This window comes from Vicugna pacos, chromosome 4 (genome assembly GCF_048564905.1).
Source record: "Vicugna pacos chromosome 4, VicPac4, whole genome shotgun sequence".
In the NCBI taxonomy this organism is placed as follows: Eukaryota; Metazoa; Chordata; class Mammalia; order Artiodactyla; family Camelidae; genus Vicugna; species Vicugna pacos.
The window spans coordinates 79,600,439-79,622,913 of record NC_132990.1 but is presented as its reverse complement, the minus strand read 5'-3'; the positions used below and the strand labels follow the sequence as shown (position 1 = coordinate 79,622,913).

The 22,475-nt window shown below is 61.8% G+C and overlaps 2 protein-coding genes and 1 long non-coding RNA gene across 5 annotated transcripts; 2 read left to right on the top strand and 1 right to left on the bottom strand.

The window, feature by feature from the left end:
* The first annotated feature begins 309 nt into the window (after positions 1-309).
* LOC140696206 (uncharacterized) lies at positions 310-3,937 on the top strand. Its single transcript, XR_012072379.1, has 2 exons — positions 310-1,672; positions 3,750-3,937. It is a non-coding gene; the product is annotated as an uncharacterized lncRNA (long non-coding RNA).
* UAP1L1 (UDP-N-acetylglucosamine pyrophosphorylase 1 like 1) lies at positions 3,580-10,339 on the bottom strand. Of its 2 annotated transcripts, none has more exons than XM_006218247.4 (9): positions 9,994-10,339; positions 9,114-9,318; positions 8,716-8,891; positions 8,230-8,402; positions 7,899-8,092; positions 7,352-7,492; positions 6,639-6,824; positions 5,964-6,030; positions 3,580-5,486 (listed from the first exon to the last, which is right to left on the bottom strand). In XM_006218247.4, exons 1-9 carry the CDS (start codon positions 10,280-10,282, stop codon positions 5,403-5,405), a joined length of 1,515 nt encoding a protein of 504 aa, XP_006218309.2. In that variant the 5' UTR covers positions 10,283-10,339; the 3' UTR covers positions 3,580-5,402. The 2 variants fall into 2 exon arrangements, with proteins under 2 accessions (XP_006218309.2, XP_072816661.1); XM_072960560.1 differs by having other exon boundaries at positions 7,899-8,026.
* A 4,184-nt stretch (positions 10,340-14,523) lies between these two features.
* SAPCD2 (suppressor APC domain containing 2) lies at positions 14,524-22,101 on the top strand. 2 transcript variants are annotated; one of them, XM_031676142.2, is made up of 6 exons: positions 14,524-15,215; positions 17,793-17,905; positions 18,454-18,600; positions 18,916-19,023; positions 19,131-19,253; positions 19,330-22,101. In XM_031676142.2, exons 1-6 carry the CDS (start codon positions 14,624-14,626, stop codon positions 19,456-19,458), a joined length of 1,212 nt encoding a protein of 403 aa, XP_031532002.2. In that variant the 5' UTR covers positions 14,524-14,623; the 3' UTR covers positions 19,459-22,101. The 2 variants fall into 2 exon arrangements, with proteins under 2 accessions (XP_031532002.2, XP_072816655.1); XM_072960554.1 differs by lacking the exon at positions 19,131-19,253.
* The last annotated feature ends 374 nt before the right edge of the window (positions 22,102-22,475 follow it).

Below are 22,475 nucleotides of genomic sequence, written 5' to 3'. Positions count from 1 at the left end.
CTGCACACTTCAAACCCGTGCTGTCCAAAGGTCAACTGTACGTTGTAACAAAGTTGAGCCTGCGAAAACTTGTCATCATCCAAATCAGAGCTCAAGGTTTGTGGGAAGCAGGAGGGATTTTCTGCAAAACCTGGGGCATTCCTGTCCAGGTGCACTGTCATCTTTCCCAGGTGAAGGGCAGAAGATCCTGGGCGGCAGCCTCAGCTGGAGTCCTGAAGCGCGCACTGCACAGATCAGTTATGGGGACGTTTTTGCTTTCAGTAGGAAGGCTTGCTTGTAGAATGTGGGTGTTAAGAACGGGGTGTCAAGGGGTAGCAGTGCTGACTGTTGCTTGGAGATCCTGGAAAAACCTCCATCTGAGGCCACTAGGCTTTCTCACGGGTTGAATAGGAGTATTGCAGGGACTGGTGCCAGGGGTAATGGGGCCCTGGGCCTTGTAATCCTCCTATGGGCTTTATACCTTGAAGGGCTTCTTTACTTATAGGGGGTTAGTTCCGGGGAGAGGTTATGAGGGACCTACTGGAATCTTGATGGGAGAATCGCTGGGGATTTTGTCCCTGAGGAGCATGGTAGCCTGTTCAGTAGGAACAGATGGTTAGTGAGCGCCAGGGCCGTCGGAGACAGAGCCAAGCACGGATGGCGGAGGGCCACTTAGTTCAGCTGGCTGGCCGTTCTGATTGTTACCGTCAAGTTCTAGAATTACTTCCCTCTTTGGTACGAAAAATTCCAGCACGCTATTTTCTAAGACATCTTGAATGGGGCAGAGGAGCTAAGGAGGAACGGGTGGATATCTCTCAAAGGGCCTAAACCAGAGGGAGCAGGTTCTGGGACAGGGCCCTGTTAGGGTTCACGGAGACCCTACTATTTGGACCGTATTTGTTCTCCGAGGCAGGGGCTGCTTTTTCGCAGGGAGCTGAGCACTGAAAGCATGGTCCTTGGTGTCAGTAAGAGAGAGACTCATTCCCCATCCGGAGAGGGGTCTCTCTGAGCTGCTGAGGGCGGGGTGGGACATGCCCTGTGAGAGAAGGTTTGGACGGCGCTGGGAAGGCTGGGGAGAGGCTGAGGCGCCTGAAGCGCTCGGGCCTGTGACAGTCTGTTCTCCAGTGTTCTGGCTTCTTCGGCAACAGTAGCAGGAACCAGGAGAGTTTTGTTTCTGTTTGGGGGCTTCCATTTGCTGCTGTTGGAAGTTGAGGGTTTCAGAGGTCTTTTGGCTGAATTCTCTAGGGTACAGGTGAGTTGCCTGGCTAAAGTAACTAAATCTGGAGTAGAAACGGCATCCCATTCCGTCCTGGCCCTTTTAACCAGAAGGGACAGATCCCCATTCTGTCTGTCAGTGAACAGAGAGAGCTGAAGTCTACCTGAGTGGGTTCAGCCTCCCAAGGAAGCCCGGAGTTCTCTTTCAAGACAACCTGAAGTCGGCTCTGACAGCCGTGGTCAGGCGTGTCGGTCTTACCCTGCAAGCCCGACGGTGTGCGTCCCCGTCAGCAGGCTGAGGAAAGACGTTTGAAATTGTTCGGTAAAGATCTCCGGCACGTCCTCGGGCCTCCTGTCAACAGTCAGGGGCTGTTTTTCCAAATCCCTTCCAGAATTTCCCCATCTGGCAAGTTTCATGCCATGTTGGGCCCAACCTTCACCGACAATGATGAGGACTGACACAAATCTGAGAAGCCAGGTTGGTAAGACGGAATAATGTTAAATTCTTCAGCAAACCTGTGGGCATCCTGACTTACCTTTGGGAAACCTTGGACTGTGGCTTGCAACTCAACTTTATTTGACTTAGGGAACGTAAAAACTAAGAATTTAGCGTCTGGACCCCCAGATGGGTGGGTCTTAATAAGCTCAGGGGAGGGGGAAGCGAAGAGAGGTTTGGAGAAAAGGGGGAGGTCAGCAAGAGGGTTAGAAGGAGGGTGTGGGGGGCACAGAGGGGGCGAGCGTGGGCAGAGGGGCAGGGAAGGTGGTGCTAGGGCCACAGGAGGAGGGGAGGGGGGCTTCTGTCAGAAGCCACTTCGTCCTTTGTTTATTGGCGTCAGTTAGTTTAGGAGTGCTATTTCGCGAAGAGGCCACCTTAGACGCCTCAGGTACCAAAAAATAAGCATCGCAGGCAGGGAGGGTAGCAGAGCGTGTGCTGAGCGTGCGGGAGGCGCTGGGCCCAACCCCCAGCAGTTCCATCAGAGAGAAAAGTGAGCACCCCCTTCAGTCTGTGTAGGCTCAGGGCCACAGCTTTCTGATTCGGTTCTGAAAGAAACAAGCTTGGGGAGGCCCAGAGTTCCCTGTGGTGGCCACTGGTGTTCTGAATTATTTTCAGTTAAGGGAGCACAGTTTTTCAGCATGAAACCAGCTGGGGCCCCTGAAGGGGGGCCGCCCTTAGAGCATGTGGGCGACTGGGACCCCACTTCTCAGAGGTTTTCTCGAGAAAAAAAAATTCCTAGAAACCCAGTTCCAAAGGAGTTTTTACCCAAATTCCAGCACGCTTCCACCAGGGAGATAAGATGCGCACTCAGCACAGGGACGAGGCCTCTGCACACGCAGCAAAAAGGAAACCACGCTCCCAAAGCTGGAGCGCTCAGCCGGAGCGAGGGCTCAAACCCCGGGCAGGCCTGCCAGATGAGCGGGAAGGGCTCGAGGAGCAGAGGCAGGGGCTCCTTCAGACCCCACTTCCGGACACCACGTGGCATCAGCCTGAATGAGACAGCCACTTATTCTGCCAGCAGAAAGTTTATTTGGGAGTAACAGGAACTGGAACTAGGACGTGCAAAGCATAGGCAGGTCCAGGGAGCAAAGAACAGGAACGTTACGGAGAAACGGGGGACGTCTGGCCTGCAGGAAAGTCCGCTGGAGGCGGCGGGGCACAGGTGCTGCTGCCGTGGAGGGAGTGAGGGAGCGGTTGCGTGGGCTCCCCCTTTGGGGCATCCTGAGGATAGCAGGCTCCGGGGGGCCCCCTGATGCTCCCCAGTGGGTGAGCCCACTGCTTCCTGCAGTCCTGTCCATGACATCCCTGGGTATTACGGGGGCTCCTCGGTGCCTGCGCCTCCCGCTCAGCTCCTTGGCTTGTCTGAGCCTGCTCCAGAAAGGTCTTCCTCCCCTCCTGCCCCTTCCTTTCTCAGGGCCGTCCCTGAGGTCTCTGTAGGTCTTACCCCACTCACAGCTCTGCTGGCAGTTCCAGCGACACCCTTAGGCACTCCTCCCTGCACAACCCGTTGTCAGGGAAATGGTGGCATCTGAAGGATGCATGTGCAGGAGGGTGAGTCATGGGCTCTCAAAGCTAGGGGCGCAGGAGCCCATCCCTGGAGCACTGGCTCAAGGGGCAGGTTCTGGGCCGGCCCCCAGGGTGCCTGACTCACTAGGTTGTCTCGGGCTCCCCTGAGAGCCTGGGCAGAGCTGGACGGGACTACGGGACAGGGGGCAGCCCAGAGCGGCTTCAGCTCAGTGTGTGGGCTCTCGTCCCCAAAGGGCCCCCAGCAGGCTGCAGCCCTGGATGGAGGCAGACCTGTGAACACCCTGCGCTGTTCCCACCACGTGTGCTGGTCGGAAACTGCACTTGCCAGGCCAGGGATCAATCACTGTACGTGGGCTTTACTGGGAACCCCCCCCCCCACTGTGGAAAAACAAGTTTGGCAGTCTCTCAAAACTCAGTTATTTTATTAGCAGTTGTCTGGGTGAGAGGTGGTGTGGGGTGTGGCTACGAGGGAGGCAGGAGGGAGGTCTTTGTGGTGATGGCACCAACTGACCTTGCTGCCTCTTGAATGCAGAGTGGGCACAGGGAGCCACACCTGCGACAAACGGCTCAGCTCTACCAATGTCTCCTGCCTCGCGGCATCCTCCAACCACACAGGATGCAAACATTACGGGAACTCGGGGAAGGGTGCCCTGGACCTCTCTGTGCTGTTTGAGACTCTATGTAAAGATACAATAAAAAGTTTACTGACTTGAAAATAAAGTTTTTCCAAAAGCAAGCTGTTTCAATAGCTTACCCAACTATCTCTACCTGTGTAGAAAAGAGCTTGCCCGGGTGTCCCACTGGGACTGGGGCGGTACCCGGCACCACGGCCTCTGCCCGAGGGACCCTCCTCTGCCCAGGCCCTCTGCTCGCCTGTGGAGCAGCCGGGAGGGCACTAAGGCAAGGGGCTCAATTTTGAGTCTGAGAAGCCCAGCAGGGCCTGGGTGGGGCAGTGTCCCCTGGGCCTTGGGCAGGGCCCTGACCCCACCATCACGCCCAGGATGGGATGTGTGGACGCAGCCACCATCCGCTCCAGGCTACTGGAGGGACCGTTGCATCTGAACCCACCCCTGGATAACACCCTTCCCTGGGGAAGCCATGGCTCCACACGGGCCGCGCGCTGAGGTGGAGCGGGGAGGGGGGGCAGGCAGCCTCGGCCGAGCAGCGACGTGTTTTGTGACACTCATCACATCAGGAGGAAGAGGTAGGTGCCACTGTGTTGCTCTCCAGAGCAGCAAAGTCAGGGAGGGGCAAGGGACCAGGGTCAGCTGGTGTCTCCCGGCCTCAGCCGGGCTGCAGCGCTGCAGCAAGGGCACCCCGGCCCCGAATGTGGAGGCTGTTTCCCCTCCCCAACCCCCAGCACAGGGGAGGGGCATGAGCACCAAAATCTGCCAGAGCGACAGGCAGGCTGGGCAAAGGGTGGCACTGCCCTCCTGGTTCAACTCCTGATTAATCAGCCCCAACAGGAGGCCACCAGTATTGGTCCCACTGGTTCCTGGGGGAGCACCAAACCAGCAGCCTAAACCGGCTGCAGAAGAGAGACCAAGGGGCTGAGGCCTTGGATGGCAGAAATCGAGAGAACTGTCTCCAGTGCGCAGGCCCAGCTCCTGGGGAGCCAGCTCCCCTGGTGCAGCCGGCCCTTCACTGGGATGATCGGACGCCTGCTGCTGCCGGCCTCAGCTGGGCGGGGACAGGGCTGGGCCGCGGCTCCCAAGTTCAGCTGCCAGGGAGGGAGGGGCAGCCCCTTCAAACACGGCACCCTGGAGGGAAAGACGTCATCCCCCTCCTCTGTCCGCAGAAGAGCTCGGGGTGGCTAGTGCTCCTCACCACGGGGTCTGGGTGTGGGGCTGAGGAGCCACCACCATTCTGTCCAGGCACTCCTCCCCCAGAGCCCACCCTAGCCTCCTTTGAGCCCCACTGTCCGAGGTCCTGAGACCCTCAGACCCCATGGCCAGGAGGGAAGCTGGAGAGCCCGCGCTGGCCCACAGCAGGGCAGAGTCGCTTGTGTCCAGGGGACCCAGTGATGGGAGAGTTCCCAGTGTCGTGGAGGAGACCAGCACGCTTCCCTCTGTGCTCCATGTTCCGCAGGCCAGAAACACGTGGCAGCCTGCTTTCCCACCCAGAGCCCTGGCCGGGGCTGCGTCCTCACCCGTGGGGACCCGGGGCTGGCAGGGCCAGGAGGGAGTCAGGGCTGCAGTGCCCTGGCCTGGTTCTCGTCCAGGATGAACGGGGACCTTAACTCCCGGCCTTGCAGATACACCTCCAGACCCTGGAAACAAGCAAGTCATGACAGCCAAGTGTCCACCTCTTTTGGCCCCGGGGTGGGGGGTGGGGTCCCAATTCAGCCTGGAGCCAGTGAGGGGCAGGGCCAGAGACGCTCCCAGGAACAGGAGTTGGATGCCTCCCCGAGACCTCAGGCTAGCATAAGCCCTCCCACAAGCTCCGGCCAGGACTTACCAGAGAAGGGAAGACGCGGCGCTGCCCGCCCAGCGGGGCTCCCACGGAAGCCCAGCTGGCCCAGGCCCCTGCCGCAGACCAGCCTGCTTGTTCTCCCAACCCTCCCAGGCCTCTGGACACCTCACCACGCCCCACATCCTAGAAAGTCCTCCGCAAGCTGAGGGACTCCTTACCCCACCGGTCAACCAGCGCAGAGCTGGGACTTCCCCCCGCACCCTCCTCGCCCTGGCCCTCCTCTGATCACGCAAGCCCCACTCCAGAAGACCCAGACGGGCCGGGTGGCTCTCACCTCTCCAGAGTACGACACCAAAGGCGAGATCTCACAGACGGCTGCAGGTTCTCCGCTGCTGGGCAGGCTGCGGGAGCCCGCCTGTCAGCATCTGCGCTGGGATGCGCACCCCGGCACCACCCGCCCCAGCACCACCCACCACAGGAGCCGGCCCAGCCCCTGCCTGGCCTAGCAGGCTGTCCACCACACACTCTGCCCTGTCTCGGCAATCTCCTTTTTCTCTGGACACTAGAGCCCTGGGCATTGCCCCACCTGAGAAACAGGCCCTGATTTGGGCTGGAAAACACCCCTCCACCCCCCGCAGGCATCCCAGAGCCTGTGCAGCCAGGTTAGGTGGTGGCCATGGACAACTGGGGAGGTGGACACCTAAGGGCCTTTTCTTTCCCAGCCCTACAAAGAGATCTGCCCACTGCTTTCTGTTTGTCGGGGCTGGGTCTCGGCTTCAAAGAACTTCTGAATAAGCAGGGGAGGGTGTGGTCCCCACTTACCCCAGGGCCCCGAGCAGACTTCAGAGGGCTGGGCCAAAAGGCCGCAGGGGCAGGCACCACGGCCAGGGGGGCACACGGCCCTGGCACTCGGCGCGGTGCTGGGCAGAAGCCCCCACCCCAGCCTAGACAGCGGCAGAGCCAGCAGGGCACCGGGGCTGTAACACCCTGACTCCCTTGTCCCGCTCACCTTGGCTGCTCCGGGAGCCGGGCTCCACGTGGGCCCAGGAAACGGGCTCCCGCCTGCAGGGCCCACCGGTAGTGCTGAGCAAGCAGGGCTCGCCGGGCCGTGGAGGGGTTGTCCCTGTCGGCCGAATCCGCGTTCTTCAGTGGGGAGAACTCCTCCTCCCGCGGCACTTGAAAGGCCACAAAGTTCCTGGTGGGGAAAATAGCTGAGGACTCAATGTCCTGGCCCACAGGCCTGGTCCTGCGCAACTGAAGGCCAGACCAGGTTACAGTGACGAAGTGGGGGCTGCTTTGTGGGCAGCAGGCCAGGGAGGGCCCCACAGGCACTGCATGAGTCTTTGTTCCTAAGCCCCTCAGAGCTACCTGAAGTCCTCCCTTTGCTCCCCTTCCCACCAGCCAGAACCCAGGACCCCACAGGGAGGACCAAATACCCTGGGAGCCCCCAGCAACCCCACCTGGAAACAGCTTTGAGCCCCAGGCCAGGGGCAGATGGTGGGTTCAGCAGGGGACACAGGTGTCTCCCAAAGCACACAACCTAAAGGGCTCTGGCGGCCCCAGGTGGTCCCTATGCTCGCACCCCCAGGGCCTTTCCTCTGGCCTTCTCTCCCTGAGCCCCCTACGGTGAAGCCCTCAGCCTCCACTTCCCTGCCAGGCGGGTCTCAGAAGCCACCACTAGGACAAGAAGGGAAGAAGGAAAAAGCAAAGGACTTCACTAACCTGGCAAACGGCAGCACATCAAACACGAACTTCTCCATCTTTATTCCATTTGGCTTGAGCGGCTTCACTGGATTCCCCTCCTCGTCCACGTAGGGGACCTTTTTCACAGCCACGTGTGGCTTCAGCAAGGGCTCGAACTCCCTGGGGACAAGAGGACAAAGGAGGAAAGACACAGTTCAGACAGGACACCCTGGAGCCCCCTGGAGCTGGGGCAGGCGGGCAGGTGGACACACCCAGCACAGAGCAGTGGGGGCCAAGCCACGTCGCTGGGAGGGTAAGACAGTCTCCTGCGACCTCACATGAGAGCCACGCACCATCCGCCACATTCCTGCCCAAGCGCAGAGGCAGCCGCAAAGCCATGGGGTGGAAGTGGTGCCTGTGGGCAGCAGCCGCTCCACCGGAGGAGGGCCAGGCCAACTCTGGTGCCTCCAGCTTGCTTAAACTCAAGCCCCTCTCTCCACCCCAATCCACAGCCCCACCCAGCTCAGCTCTGCCCCAACCCCTGTGGCCTGGCTGGCCAACACCCACAGCTCCCTGCCGCGCACACCTGGTGACCCTCTGGAGGAAGTCTCGGGTGAAGAAGTGGTTGCAGATATTGCCTGCGTTGTAGAGCAGGCCCCCACCCGGCGCACGAAGCCGCGCGGTCTCAGGGCTGATCTCGCTGTACTCCACCACCTGGGGGACGCCGTCCACCTGGCACACCACGCCCACCGGCTCCTCGGGGTAGGCTTTTTCCACCACCTGCGGCCCACGGGATGGGCTGGGATAGCTGCCTGGGGCGGGGCAAGGTGGGCGGGGAGGGGCGGGGCAAGGGGCGGGGCCGAAGTGAGACGAATGGGGAAGAGGGCGGAGCAAGGCGGGGTGGCGTGCAGACTCACCTTGGCGCCACAGTCTGCGCCGCGCAGGACGCAGAAGCCGATGAAGACCGGGTCGGCCAGCCGCACCAGGATGTTATCCACACAGTACACGTGCACAAACTCCACTCCTCGCCGCTCCATGTCCTCTAAAATCTGGTGGTCCGCCAGTGCGCAGTACAGGCCCCCGTTGCCATCTGCGGAGGGAGAAAGGGATGGGCCTTGCGAGGCTTCCAGCCAGGCCTCAGCCAGCTAGTTGAGGGCATGCGAGAGGCAGGGGAGGCCCCTCGGGGCTGGACCTTGTGCCTGAGGCAGCTCTCTGTCACTATCGAAGTGGCCCTGTGGTTGTTCCATGTGACAGATGGAAATCAAGGCCCAGAGAGGGGAAGCCACTCGCTCAGGACCACACAGCCTCGGGGCAGCATATTCTGGCCTCCATCCGGGGTCTCCTGACCCCTAGCTAGCTTCACATTCCAGGCGTACCCTCCCTGCCTCAGGGATGGGGCGTACCTGGGGCCATGGCAACCTTGTCTTTCCGCTCCAAGATGGCCCTGCCATCGAAGGTCACAGCAGGCAGCATGCGCTGCTCAAACATGACCACGTTGTTGGGGTCCAGGTGGAAAAAGTCATGCTCCTTGAAGAACTCGGCCGTGGGCCCAAGCGTGAATTCACTGGTCATGATGTACCTGCAAGCAGAGGCGAGGGTCAGGGTTAGCCCGCCTTTCAGGGGGTCTGGCCCCCGATAGATGGGGCTGGCATCAGGGCCCAGTCTTAGGGCAGCGGTCAGGCCTCTGTCTGGGTGGGCGCTGGGCTCTGTCAGGGGTTGGGGTTCAAGTCATGGTGGGGGCAGGACTGGGGCTACGTGGGGCAGGACACTCTGGGGCCAAGGTAAGGCAGAGAGGGCACACCAGGGCACTGTGCAGCGGGTCCCATAGCGTTCGCCAGCCAGCTGCTCCACCCGCCGAATCCGTTCTGCCTGCAGCTGATACAGGGTCTTCTGGCTGGGCAGCCCCACCTGATACATGCCCTTGGGGTAGGTCACGCCCAGGCGAGTGCCCTGCCCACCAGCCAGCAGCAGCACAGCCACCTTGTTCAGGGCGATCTGGTGGAAACCTGGGGGTATGGGGTACCATGAGGGGATGCCTGGAACCCACCACACAACCGCCCCTTCATTTCAGAGCAAATCAGGCTTGTGCCTGGGACTATGAGATGCCTGACAGACACAGAAGACAAATTTCCAGGTAACATTCTGATCTGGGCCACAGCCTCATCCGCACCTAACCTTGCCCTGACCCTGCTGAGGTTCTGACAACATCCCCCTGGGTTCATTCCCAACCTGGGTCCTTCAGAAGAAACACTGGGTCGGCCTGGCCAGAAGGGTACAGCTGGGGCCCTGGGAGGTCTCCCCTCCAGGAATAACTGCCTCACATCCAGGCCAAGAAGCTAGAGTGCACCTGTGCCGGGCGCGAAAAGGAGCGTGTGCAAGTGTCCGAGAGGTCCCCTGCTGTCAATATGTGGGCTGGGCAGCTGGCCACCCAGATGTGCTCATGCACAAAGCATTCTCCCCAGGGAATGCGGCCAGGGGGCGGCTGCCAGCTTGGCAGCGCTCAAGGTTCATATCACACCCCAGTTGCGAGCCGGTACGTATGAAAAGGGTTGGCGGTTTCACGAAGGCAAGCTAAACTTTACCAAGTACAACTTCTCCTCTCGCCCCGCTCTGCGGGCGAGGCCCCCTTCAGGCCAAGAGCGCCCGCCGCCTCGATCCCCGCGCCGCCCCACCCAGCCTACCTTCCTCCTCCCAGAGCCGCCGCGACTGGGGGTCGCCCCCGCTCGCGGTGCCCATGCGCTCGGGAGGCAGAGGCCGTAGGCGTGCGGCCAGCTCGGGTGGAGGGCCAGAGGGGTGCGCGCGGGCGGCAGCCGCGCGCCGGCAGTGCTCGCCCAGCGCCTCGGGCTCCAGCGGTTCCAACTGGGCCAGGAGCGCGGCGCGCGGCCCGGGAGCCAGTTCGGCGCAGAAGCGCAGGAGGTGCTCTTGGCCGGCGCGCTGCAGCCGGGCGCGAATGTCCCGCTCTGAAGCCATGTCGCCGCCGCCGCCGCCGCCGGCCTCGCTGGCACTCGTGACCGGAGCGCTCCGACCAGTGTCACGGGACCCAGAGGGCGGTGCCGAGCCCAGCGTGGGCGGGCCCAGGGCGCCCCGCCTTAACCCCGCCCCGGCCCGCCCCGGCCCGGTCAAGGATCCCCCACCCACCCGCCTCTCTTCCGCCCCGACTCCGCCCCGGCCCCGCCCCCTGAGTCCCCGCCTCTCTTCCTCCCCCGGAGGCCACTCCGGGCCCCGCCCCTGCTCGCTCAGGCGCTGGAGGGCTGACTGCAGTTCTAATCACCCCAACCCCGGCTCCCAGCCCTGAAGGGTAGGGCACCCGAGGGGGAGGTTAGGGTCTGTCCTTGCCCGTGGCCACGTTTGCATTTACCAAGACGCCTAGCACCAGGGACAACAGTCCAGGGGCTCAGTGAAGAGGCCAGTAGGCTCAGGGCTGGGCTGAGCTGGGAAGGAGAGAGCCACACCGTCAGCAGGGCCAGAAGTCTGGATATCACCAAAGCCCCCAGAAGGCCACACTGCATCCCGAGGGGCTGCCTACTTCACACGCCTCCTCCTTCCCGTTGCCCTGTGACCAGAACCCAACCATGCAGGGGCTGCTCCTCCCTTGCCTTGTTATTGTAGCTATTGGGTTTTAAATACCTTGCTGTTTATAAGCTTCCTTGTGAAAAATATGAGAGTAGCTTCAGTCACATGGAGACAAAACTTCCTTTTAGAAACTAACTTTATTAAGTCTAAAAGTAATACATGCACTTGTTTTGAAACAAGTTCAGGTGGTGCTCTAAGAGCCAGAATGAGAAGTGGGATGTCCCCCAGCCTGTTCCAGCTAACCCCTGTTAAGACAATTGTGTCTCCTTGCCAGCAGCTTCTGTCCATAGATCCCCACCCCCTGCACAAACCAGTCCTGGGTGAGGAGGCGGAGATTTACAGCAGGCTAGAGGCCTGCTATAGTCCTCATGGACCTGAAAGAAGTAGGCCTGCCTCAGGGCCTTTGCACTTGCTGTCTCTCCTACCTGGATGGCTCGTCCACACAAAGTCACGTGACTTCCTGCCCCACTTTGCCAGATGTCACAGTAAGACCTGTGAGGAGACCCTCTCATCCTTTTCTGCTCCTTCCTGCTTTTCTCCATTCTCTGCTTCCTGACTTCCCCTTGAGAAGTAAACTCCATGAGAGCTGGACGTTTTTTGGCTCACTGCTCCACCCCATCACTTTAGAGCAATGCCTAGCACACAGTAGGCACTCAGAAAATGTTTGTTAATGGAATGAATGTGTTGGATCCCACACATAGCACAGTGACTGGGCCATCCAAGTGTTTGAGAGCAGGTGGTGAATGAGTGGACGTTCTGCTCCAATAGTCTGGCAGTTATAGGTGGTCTGGCGCATGTCGGAGGTGGGGGTGTGGGTGGGAGGCAGAGAATCAGGGAGCAGAGAGGGCTCCACATGCCAGGCCAGAGTCCATGGGAATTCTTACTGCCCCTGCACCTGTGCCCACAACATGAGCTTAGGGTCCATCTTGGGGTAACCCCTAAATCCCAGCTCAAGGTGGGGGTGGAGCTGAGATCAGAAGGGTCTGGACAATTGGGGCTGTGCAGTCCAAGGCACCTGCAAGGCCACGGAAAAGGGAGCTGACCCACTTGGGTAGGCAGGGGCGCAGATGGGCGGGAGTACTAGCGAGACAGAGGTGGGTAGCAACTTCCTGGACCACCTGCCAAGGGCAGACTTGTGGCCAAGAAGTCACCCTTTCTTTGTCCTAGGGCCTCGTCCAAAGGGTTCAGGAGAGTAGCATTAGTTCCTGGTTGTCATTGCAGGAGTGGAGACCAGAGAGCCCTGGGACAGGCCTCGGGGCTGGAGGCAGTTGGCCATCCTTTGGTCCATGCCCAGTGCTGAGCAGAGGACAGAGGGGCCCAGCAGCCCTGCCCACTCCAAGGACTCCGGGCTAGCACAGTGAAATTACAACTGCGATGAGTACCTCAAAAAGTACAGGGGCCGCAGAGGACCCACATGGCCTGGGGCTCCAGGAACCCTGCCCCAAGGGTTGGCAGCAAAGCTGAAAGCTGCAGGTGGGAGCATGCTGGGCCAGGCTGGAAGCAGTGTGGAAGGAGGAGCTCAGGATCAGAAAGACACAGGGGCCTCGCCTTGGCACCATGCCCAGAGCATGCATGAACTCCAGTTCCTTCTGTACCTTCCTCCAGTGCCTTACCAGGGGCCATGGGAAAGTCCACAGACTAAGCCGGCCTCTGGTCTCCATTCCTTCAATGACAACCCTTCCCCTCAGCTCCAGATGCCTTGAGAAGACCTTGTTTCCTCTGCACAGTGGGCTCAGGCTCTCTGGGGCCCTGGCCGAGCCTGGGTGCCGTGGGCCACGTGGTCCTGAGCTGCAGCATCGTCGTTCGCTGCCAGCCGCTGGCCCCTACTCCCACACTGACCCCCACAGACTTGTCCCCAGGCCTGCCCATCCCATAGGCCTCACCCTGCTTTGGTGTCCCACACAAAGATGCTGTTTCTGCTGTGACCCCCAGGATGGTTTCCTGTGTGCCAGCCATCCTGTGAGCACCACTGTGGGCCAGGCCCTGCTCCCAAAGAGCACAGGGATCAGCCAGGAACAAACAGGAAGGGTCTTCCTAGTAGGAAAGCCACCATGAGCAAAGGCCCAAAGGTGAGGGAATCCTGGGACCCTGAGGATAGGGGCCTGGGGTGGGTGCTGGAAGCAGAGAGGGAGGGGGAGATGAACTACAGGACAAAAGGCTTGAATGCTGTCCTGGAACTTTGGCTGGTCCTGCCACTAAAGAGGAAGGCAGAGCTGGGCAGGGCTCCCTGGGGTGACTCCAGGCTTACAGCTTTCCATGTGCCCTCCAAGTTCCATACCAAAAGAGCTCTCACTTTGAGGGATAACCCCAGGGGAGAAGTGGGCCCAGGACACTCCCTGGCCGGTGCAGCTGCCCTTACAGCCTGAGACGCAAACCAGTACCTTGGGGCCCAAGGACACAGAGGCCCAGGTCGGCAGGTCAGCCAGAGGGTGGATCCCATACCTTGTGACAGAAGCCTCTCTGGAGGAGGTATTTGGCAACTCTTTACTGTTTTATCCTGGAAGGTGGACAGTCTGCTTCTAAATCAGCAGGTAACACATGCGCAACATTCAGTGGCAAGGTGCCAGAAGCATGAGCTGTCTGCAAAGACGTCAGGGGAGGGTAAGGAGCAGGGCAAGGCCTGGAGGACAGGCTACGGTGAAGGCAGGGGTTCCAGGCAGACAGTGTCTTGGGCACCTCCCTGGCTTCAGGAGGGTTGCATCAGTCGGTCCTGTTGGGAGTCTCCCAGTGCTGGACTGCAGGCTAAGCCCTGGCCCTTCCCAGACTAACCAGACAGTGACTAGATCCTGGCTAGAAATGAATCAGGGGCAGTTAAGGGGAGGACACAGGGCTGCCTGGCCTGCTTGAGGAGGCCATAGAGCCAGGCGAGCATCTGGAGGAGGTGTCCAGCCAGAGAAAGGGGCCAGACCAGAGGACCTCGGGGGCAGAAGGAACTGGTCATCAGACGGGGATCTGGGGACACAGGAAAAGTGGCTTTGTCCTGCAGCGGGCAGGAAAGGCCAGGCTATCCCCAGGGGCCAGAGGAGGAGCTAGCAGCAGTGGGGACAGAGAAGCCTCTGTGAGGGGAAGCGCCCAGCTGGCTGGAGCCCACAGTCCTCTTGGGACCCCCCTGGCACAAGAGAAAGGAGCCCCAGGATTGGCGGTGCTTGTTCCGGGGGACCCTCAGTGAAGAGTGCCCAGGGGAGCTAGAGGGGGAAGGTGGGTCCCTTGAGGGCGGTGCTCCCCATCCTTATCCCACGAGGCCACCTGGGGACAGGTCTTCTGCAGGGCGCCTGGCCCCGCCTTTCGGAGAGGTGGCTGGGCGGCCAAACCCAGCGAGGGCTGAGCCGCCGCGGGAGGGCCGGCGTGGCGGGAGTGGGGGACTATGAGGAGGACTCTCGGGGCTCCCTCGCCCACCCGCAAGGTCGGGAGGGAGGCAGAGTTGGGAGGCCCCGCCCCCTGCCAGCCGAGCCTCCGCGCGCCCCCGGCCCCTCCCGGCACGGCGGGAGCGCGCAAGGCGCGGGTCCCTCAGCCCGAAAATCAAACCGGGCTGGCGGCCTCTCAGCCAATCGGAGAGGAGATTGGCCAGCCTGGGCCAATGGCCGCCGCGAATGCTAATGAGCGCTGACGCCGCGAGGAGGCCCATTCAAAAAGTCGCAGCTATTGTCGCGGCGGGTTGCGAGCCGCCGGGCCCGCCGTCGGGCCACGCGGGGACCATCCCCGGGCGGGCCGAGGACCGAGCCCTGCCGGCGGGCGCCCATGGCCGGAGCCGCAATGGCCGAGCCGGGCCGCGGGCCGCGCCCAGCACCCGCGCCCGGCACGGAGGGGCTGCCGCGCGCGTTCCTGCAGAGCCTGCGCACCCTGTTCGACATCCTGGACGACCGGCGGCGCGGCTTCGTGCACCTGCGCGAGATTGAGTCCCGCTGGCAGGGCACCGACGCGCGCGAGCTGCCCCGCGGTGTGCTGGAGGGCCTGCGCCAGGTGGCCCCGGCCAGCGGCTACCTGACCTTCGAGCGCTTCGTGGCCGGCCTGCGCACCTCGCTGCTGAGCGCCGACGGCGGCACGCGGGCTCCGGCGCGCGCCCCCGCCCGGGGAGGCTGCCCGGCACTGCCTGGGGGCCAGCCGCCGCCGCCGCCGCCCCAGCGCCTGGTGTTCGCGCCGGCCGACGAGCCGCGGACTGTCCTGGAGAGGAAGCCCCTGCCCCTGGGCGCGCGCCCCACGCCGGCAGGTCCCGGAGGTGCGGCCCGGAGCCTAGAGAAGATGTGTGGCCCGGCCGAGGCGGTGCCCGACCCCGCGGAGCCCGAGAGGCCCCAGGGCGCGGCGCTGGAGCGGAGCCCGAGCACGGACGCCGGTGAGTGCCGGGCGGTCCCCGGACCCGCCTCCTAACTTCTCCTGGCCGGCGCCTGAGGCCCGAGCCCGAGCGGTACTGCCTGAGCATCTCCCACCGTGGGATGAGGGCCAGCAGCTCTTCGTGGGCTTGTGAGCCTGGAAAGCACCTTGCGGTCTGGAGGGAAAGAGAAAACGTTTCCATCCCTGTGTGCTCAGGGACGCGGGTAGAGGGGCTGATGGGTGACTCGGCAAACCCCACCAGGAAGCCACTCAGTGCCAAATCTGAGCTGGATACTGGGGAACCTGCCTGGTATGAGGAAGCTGTCCACCGCTAATACCTGCCCACACCTGGGGACACCTGGGCCCTTGGGCTCATCTCTGGTGACTTAGACTCCCCTGCTGGTATAGGAAGAGGGTCCCCAGACTGTGGAGAAGGGCCCTTGTTGCCTTTTTGGGTCCTTGTTCAGTTTGACAGTTCTGCCCAGAGGCCTGGGCCCACTGACCCACTGTGAGGCCAGGGCAGGCAGAAGCTGCTAGAGGTGGTCCAGGAAGACCTGACCGGGTTGCCAGGAAGGACAAAGGGGTGGGTGGTCTCCAGGCCTGGAGCCATGGAGCCTCTGATACCTGGGAGGGACCGACCACAGTCCCTGGGGATGGCCTGGCTTCCGGTCCAGTTGGCAGGGACAGGAGATCGCTGAATGGTCCTGTTTGTCCCCTAGAGACTGCCTTGGGAACAAGACCTGCATTATGGCCGGGGGCGGGGGCTGGGCCCCTCAGCCCATTCAGCCTGTGCGCGTGCCCGCCAGGTGCAGGCCTTCCCCCGGGGCAGCTGCCAGCCCTTGTTGTGTTGCCCACGGCTCTGCCAGCCTCGCTGGACACCCTGCCCAGCCTTGGACATATTCCCCAGCCCCATGACTGCCAGTTGGAGCTTCAGCAGCCCCCAGCCTCCCTGGTGAACTTATCGAGCCGCTCACCACAGGCTGGAGCTCCTCCATCCTGGCTCCTCATTGCCCAACTTCCGTGTCCCCATGGTGTATGTATGTGTTGGGCAGGATTCTGGGTGTGGCTGGCCCTGAGTGCAGGGTGCCATCCACGTGACTGCACACAGTTGGAAATCAGCCACAGGACTGAGGCTTGGAGGCCCCTGGCCTGTGGTCCAGCCTTGCTCTGCCCTGGTGCCCTGTGTGGCACTAGGTTAGTTACTGCAGCCCTCTAAGGTCCAGTACAGGGTGAGGAATGTGGCCAGTGCCCACCACGGGGCAGTGTTCATGCCAGTCCCTCTGGAGGGTCAGGCCAGGGCTCTTGCTGTCACCTTCCAGAGGCAGAGGCACAGACAAGGGGCATGACATACTCTTCGGGCGCCAAGCCTGGAGCTCAGAGAGCCAGCCCCCCACAGCCTCTCAGGCCCTCCTTCCTTGTGCACCCCAGGCTGGCCTGAGCCCTGTAGGCATAGGCTGCTTGATCAGACCCAGACAGGGGCAGGGCTGCCTCTGCTTGCTGGTTATCTAGCTGGGCGTCCAGCATGCTATCATCTAGGACCTCTGGAGTTGCCCTCCAGATGATAGTGCAACTAGCCGAGCTGTTCTGGGGTGTCCTCTCCCCACTCCCTCTGCTGTGCCTTCTCTGCTTGCCCCGCAAGCGCAGGAGGTTGGAAGGTAAACTCTGAGCCTGCCTGGAGCCCTCTGGACGTGTCCCTGGGGGGCATGCCTGTACCTCTTCTTGCATCCTCTACTGCCGTGGCCAGGCGGGGTGCAGAGCTCGGGAACCAGGGGAGGGCGCCCTCCTCCACACCTGCACCCCACTCCTCCCCGCCTGGGAAGCCCTGCACGTACTCCTCCACCCCCAAGGAAGCTGTCTGGCCCTCCTGGAGGCCCGCACTGAGAAGCACCTGGCTTTCTGGCCCCCAGCCAGCTCTGCAAGTAGGTGTGTACACTGCAGTAGCTCCTCAGCTACCTGCTGACCGGGCTGCTGCTGCCCACATCCAGGGACTCACTTAACAGCATGCTCACCTCCCTGGGAAAAATCAGGCCCCTGCCACCCACGCCTCACCTTTTTCCTGCACAACCTGTGGTCATCCTTAAAGCGCCAGAGCAGATAGGAGACAGGAGCGGAGACCAGAGGCCGCTCCATCCCCAACTCTGTTCCGGCAGCCTCGAGCCCCTGAGGTGTACCTGATGGATCCGGGGCCCTGGGGGTGCAGGCACAAGCCAGATGAAGCCCCTGCCCTCAGGGAGCTCACATCTGAGGCACATGTGGTATGTGTGCAAACGTGCCACCTGGCCCTCCCCAAGGCAGGTGCAAGGGGAGCTTGTGGGGATCAAGGGAGGACCAGACCCAAGCCAGGCACAGGCAAAGGGGGTCGGGGCTAGGCCGGTGCCCCAAGACCCTGGGTCCAACTGAGATGGGGAGGGGCCCAGCAGAAGCCTTGACTTGCTGATGATCCCAGTGGCCTGCAGGCCTGGACACCTGGCTCTGCATTGCCAGGGTGGCTGGGGGTGGGTCTAGGATGGACCTGGAAGTCAGGCTTTGCGGGGTGAGGGAAGTTGAGCTCGACTAAGCAGGCCTGGAGGCGAGCTAGGCCTTCACCTCTCTGCTGCAGGTGCAGTGGTCTGCAGGGCCAGGGAGCTAGGTACGGGGGATGCCCGGTGGGCCCCCCGTGCCCGAGGGGAACGTCGGAGGCACACCATCACCAATGGTGTGGACTGTGACCTGGTGAGTAGGAGCCCGGGGGGGTCTGGGGGACTCTCCATCTTGCCTGGGGTTGGACTTGGCCCCCACCGTTGGTCTCCTGGAGCACACCTCTGCCTGGGAAGGGGCAGCTAGGTTCTGGGGGAGCCTGTGGTGGGAACGTCAGTCAGTTCCAAGCTTCTCTCCCCTCCTAGTTGGAATTCACTTGAGGGACGGCCCAGGGTCAGGTCAAGAAGTCCTTCAGGGAGAAGGCTGGGTCCCCTCCCCAGCACTGTCTGCTTCCCTGCCAAGTTAGGCCAGCTCCAGCTGAATGCTGTCCACTGGCCGTAAAGAGAGGAAGGGTCCCCTGGGGAAGCCGGCATGGAGGGGCTGAGGAAGGCCCAGAACCCCGGGAGGAAGAGTGGGGCGATGCTGCTCAATGCAGAGGCACGAGGGCTCACCCGTGTCCAGGTGTCTGCACCCAGGTTGGTGGACCTGCACCTGCGTGGACTGGCTCCTTGCGAACACAAGGGCAGAGGCGGGCTCGCCCACGGGTGTGTTCATGGGTATGTGGGCATCCCTGTGTGTGGCAGCTGAAGCAGATGAAGGAGCTGGAGCAGGAACAGGAGGTGCTGCTGCAGGGTCTGGAGATGATGGCGCGGGGCCGCGAGTGGTACCAGCAGCAGCTACAGCGTGTGCAGGAACGCCAGCGTCGCCTGGGCCAAAGCAGGGCCAGCGCTGTGAGTGATGCTGCCCAGGACTAGGCTGCCCCCATCCCCAGGCGGGTGACCCCCCCTAACACACACAGCGATCACCCACCTAAACCCAGGCACCTGGGGTGGGGCGTAAGGCTGCCCTACTCCAGAGCACAGGGGCTGTCCTTCTTCCCAGGATACGGGGACCCTCCCCCCGTGATACTCCCCTCCTGCAACATGCCTGGGCTCCTTCGGCTCTGAGCACTGACTTCACCTGTGGGGACCCCCCCACCCCGAGGCACTGGGCTGATGCTGGGCTGGGCCTGTCCTCTGACCACTCTGCCCCTGCTTTCCTCTCAGGACTTTGGGGCTGAGGGGAGTCCCCGCCTGCTGGGGCAGCTGCTGCCCAAGGTCCAGGAGGTGGCCCGGTGCCTGGGGGATCTGCTGGCTACGGCCTGTGCTGGCAGGGTGAGTGTCCCCCAGACCAGCTGGCACCAGCTCTGTGCCACCCCTCCTCCTCGTCCTAGAGGCTGTGCCAGGGAATGCCAGGCCTGCCTGACTGTGCCCTTCTGCAGGCCCTGCCCTCATCCTCCTCGGGGGCCCCGTGCCCCACCCTGGCCCCTGCCTCGCCCTCCGCCCTAGGCTGGCAGCAGCAGACTATTCTCATGCTGAAAGAGCAGAACAGGCTTCTCACCCAGGTGAGGTGCAGGGAGGGGCATGGGGCAGTGCCAGAGGCCCAGCAGGCCCTGACTGCCACCCCCCCCCCCCGCCCAGGAGGTGACGGACAAGAGCGAACGCATCACACAGCTGGAGCAGGAGAAGTCTGCCCTTATCAAGCAGCTGTTTGAGGCTCGCGCCCTCAGCCAGCAGGATGCTGGGCCTCTGGACTCCACATTCATCTAGCCGGGCACCAGCCCAGACACGGGGCCTTGCAGCCTGGCCTGGCCCTCAGCCCCGGGCAGGCACTTCCTTGAGCCCCACCTCTCAGGCTGAAGGCACCTGGCCAGCCTGGACACCACCCTCCCTCTTCCCTTCCAATCTAGGCTGCCCCAGGGCCTTCCTCAGGCCTCCCCCAACCCCAGCGCCCAGAACTAACTCCATCCTGGTCATCGGGGGAGGGGGGCTGACCTGGGGTGGAACTCCATCGTGCCAGCACAGCCTGAAGCTGCTACTGTCACTGTCAGTGGACAGTGGCACCCCCTCATGTTTACCTGAGCTCAGGCAATCCTGGGCACCTGCCCGGGTGTTTTCAGCTGGCCTGTCTCCCTTCCCACCTGGAGTCTCCAGCACTCGTCACATTAGGCTGCACTTCCAAGAGCGGCCAGCAGAGAGCGCTACATGCACCGGTCACTGTGGCCCTAACGCCCCCACGGTGGTGTCTCAGATGGGGCCTGCAGTAGGGGGCCCAGCAGGTGATTGGCTCCGGGGGCCCAAGAGCATCTTCCTTCCCTAAAAACTAAGGGTCTGTCCCTCAGCCAGGAGCAGATGGAGGGTAGCCTCTAAGAGGGGTTCTACTTGCATCCAGTTCCAGGGGAGCCCCCAGGGGTGGTGTTCTGGATTCGTGCCTGGACCAAGTTTGGCCTGATTGCGCCTCCCCACAGACCTCGAATGCTAAACAAACTTGGGTTAGCTGTCATCCCTCCTGGCCAAGACCACTGAGCAATCTGTGACCCAGGTGCAGAGTCTTGGGCCTGCCAGGTGAGCTGGCCAGGGCAGACTATGGTCACCAAGTAGGCTCAAGTGTGCCCTTCCATGGGCCGGGCGCTGTCTCCAGAAAGTGTGTCAACCTGGGCCCCCCAGACACGCCTCAAGGGGCCTCATGGGCTGAGCAGGACCTCCCTAGTGACCAGATTCAAGGTTCCCCAAGTATGGGGACCTGCCACCCCCTCCACCCTGCCACCCCCAGCTTGGCCTTGGCTCTGGGCCCCAGGAAAGGGACCCACAGGACATAGGAAGAGGCTGGCTGCCGGTCCCATCAGGAGTCATTCCCTGTGCCCAGCGCCAGGCCTGCTCTAGGGGGGACGCCCTGCTCAGCTGGGCCTGCTAACAGCACCTCCACCGCCGCCCCCCTCAAGCCAAGGGCACAATGACATTACAGGCAGGCTGAGTGGTCGAGAGTCCTGGATATGGTGTGGGCATATTTGGGGACCTGGGGACTGAAGAGGTTGTGTGCATGGCCTCCCATGGCCCCGGAGGGCAGGCTGACCATGGAGGAGGGGTCCAGGGTGCAGGGCAGCCGCTCTGTGCCAGGCCAGCAGCAACCTGGCTGGAGCTGCTCCCCACGGCGCTCAGGGCTGGCGGGGGATGGACGCTTGTCCCCAGTCAGGCCCAGCCCTTCTCAGAGGAAAGGGGTGGGTTCTCCTGGGGACCATGCGCCCTTTGACCTAGACCTCTTGGGCAGGTTCCCTGGGATGGGAGGCAGGAAAGGGAGCTGGTCCTGAAGGACCAGACCTGGCCTCCAGCTCCCAAGCAGACTCGTGGTGCAGCGGCTAGACCGGTGCCCACTGAGGAGAGGTCTGCCCTCCATCAGGCTACCCAGCTGGGGCTTGCCCACCAGGACCTTCCTGAGGCCATCCAGTCCTGATTCTTGGATCGCTCCCTACTTCCATCCCATGGCCAGTCCCCCCACTGGCACGGGGAGTCCCTCTGCCTGCACGTGCTCCCAGCACAGCCCTTGTCAATCCCAGAACGGAAAACGGCCCCCTCCCCTGCTCCTCATCCCTCATTCACCCCCTCAGGACTCAAGGCAGACCCAGGCCCCAAGCAGGGTTCAGCCTCCACGGCCCCCACCCTGCAGCCCTGCCGGCAGCCGGGTCCTCCCACCTCTGGGCTTTGCACGGTTGTCCCTGTCCTGGAGCGCCGCTCCTGGCTATGCCTGGCTGGCTCCTGCCCAGCCCTCCAGCACAGATGCAGGGTGAACGAGCCTGCAGAGGCCAAAACAGCAAAGGCGGCAACCTTGGGCAAGTGGCCGAGGTGGCCAAGACGCAGTGTCTGCTCGGGGCGACTGTCTTCAGTAGACCTCCCACTGAAAGTGGAGCCTGCGGCCTCAGGTGGAGTAAACCTGAGACTCAGGGAGAGGCTGCTCGTGGCGTTGGCACTCTGCGCAGGGCGGGAAGTGCACCCTCTGCCTGCAGCCTGGAATCTAGGCTGCCTGTGTGGCCCCGGAGACCTCGAGGGGAGAACAGTAAGTGGTCCCAGGTTGGCAGGGGCCAGGTGGCCGACAGAAGCACAACACATCCACGCTACAGCAGTGTTTCTTAGCTGCACATGGGGGACGTTTGGGGCCGGGTGAGTTGAGGGAGTGGTCTGTGCACTGTGGGATGGTTAGCAGTGTCCCCAGCCTCTGTCCGCTAGATGCCAGCAACACACACACACACACACACACACACACACACACTCAGCTCTGATGACCAAAATGTCTCGGGGTGTTGCCAATGCCCAGACGTGGCGGTAGGGCAAAGTCAGCCTTGGCTGAGCATCTCTGCTCCAGAGCAGTGCAGCTCTGCCAGGCCTCAAGGATTTCCTGTCGACCGAGCCCCAGGAGGATGAGCATCTCCAGGTTAAAATCCTTTTCACAGACACCACAAGGAAAGGATCTACCATGAAAGCCAGCCGGAACAACAGACTCTGAAGCCATGTCGGATATTGGAATAATCAGACAGTGGATATAAAGTAATCGTTTTGTACAACTGAATAAAAGACATCCTTGAAAACATGAACAAGGACAAGCCTTTACAGTTTCTTATTCCGTTAAGAAAAAATCCGATCTTTTATTCTAGAAAAGTGATCAATTAATATGAAAAGGAAACAAATAGAATTAGAAATTTAAAAATATGTAGTTAGTAAGTGAAATTTAAAAGTAAAATGGACTTCAGGTGGGAAATTTCAGCATCGCTAATAAGAGACTTAAGGACTTGCGA

Coding starts and splice junctions, on each gene's coding strand:
- UAP1L1 (XM_006218247.4), bottom strand. CDS start 10,282: ATGGCTTCAGAGCGGGACATTCGCGCCCGGCTGCAGCGCGCCGGCCAA. Junction 7,493..7,898: donor TTCCTCCAGAGGGTCACCAG/GTGTGCGCGGCA, acceptor TCTTGTCCCCAG/GGAGTTCGAGCCCTTGCTGA. Junction 6,825..7,351: donor GATGTGCTGCCGTTTGCCAG/GTTAGTGAAGTC, acceptor TTTCCCCACCAG/GAACTTTGTGGCCTTTCAAG.
- SAPCD2 (XM_031676142.2), top strand. CDS start 14,624: ATGGCCGGAGCCGCAATGGCCGAGCCGGGCCGCGGGCCGCGCCCAGCA. Junction 17,906..18,453: donor ATGGTGTGGACTGTGACCTG/GTGAGTAGGAGC, acceptor TGTGTGTGGCAG/CTGAAGCAGATGAAGGAGCT. Junction 19,254..19,329: donor AGAACAGGCTTCTCACCCAG/GTGAGGTGCAGG, acceptor CCCCCCGCCCAG/GAGGTGACGGACAAGAGCGA.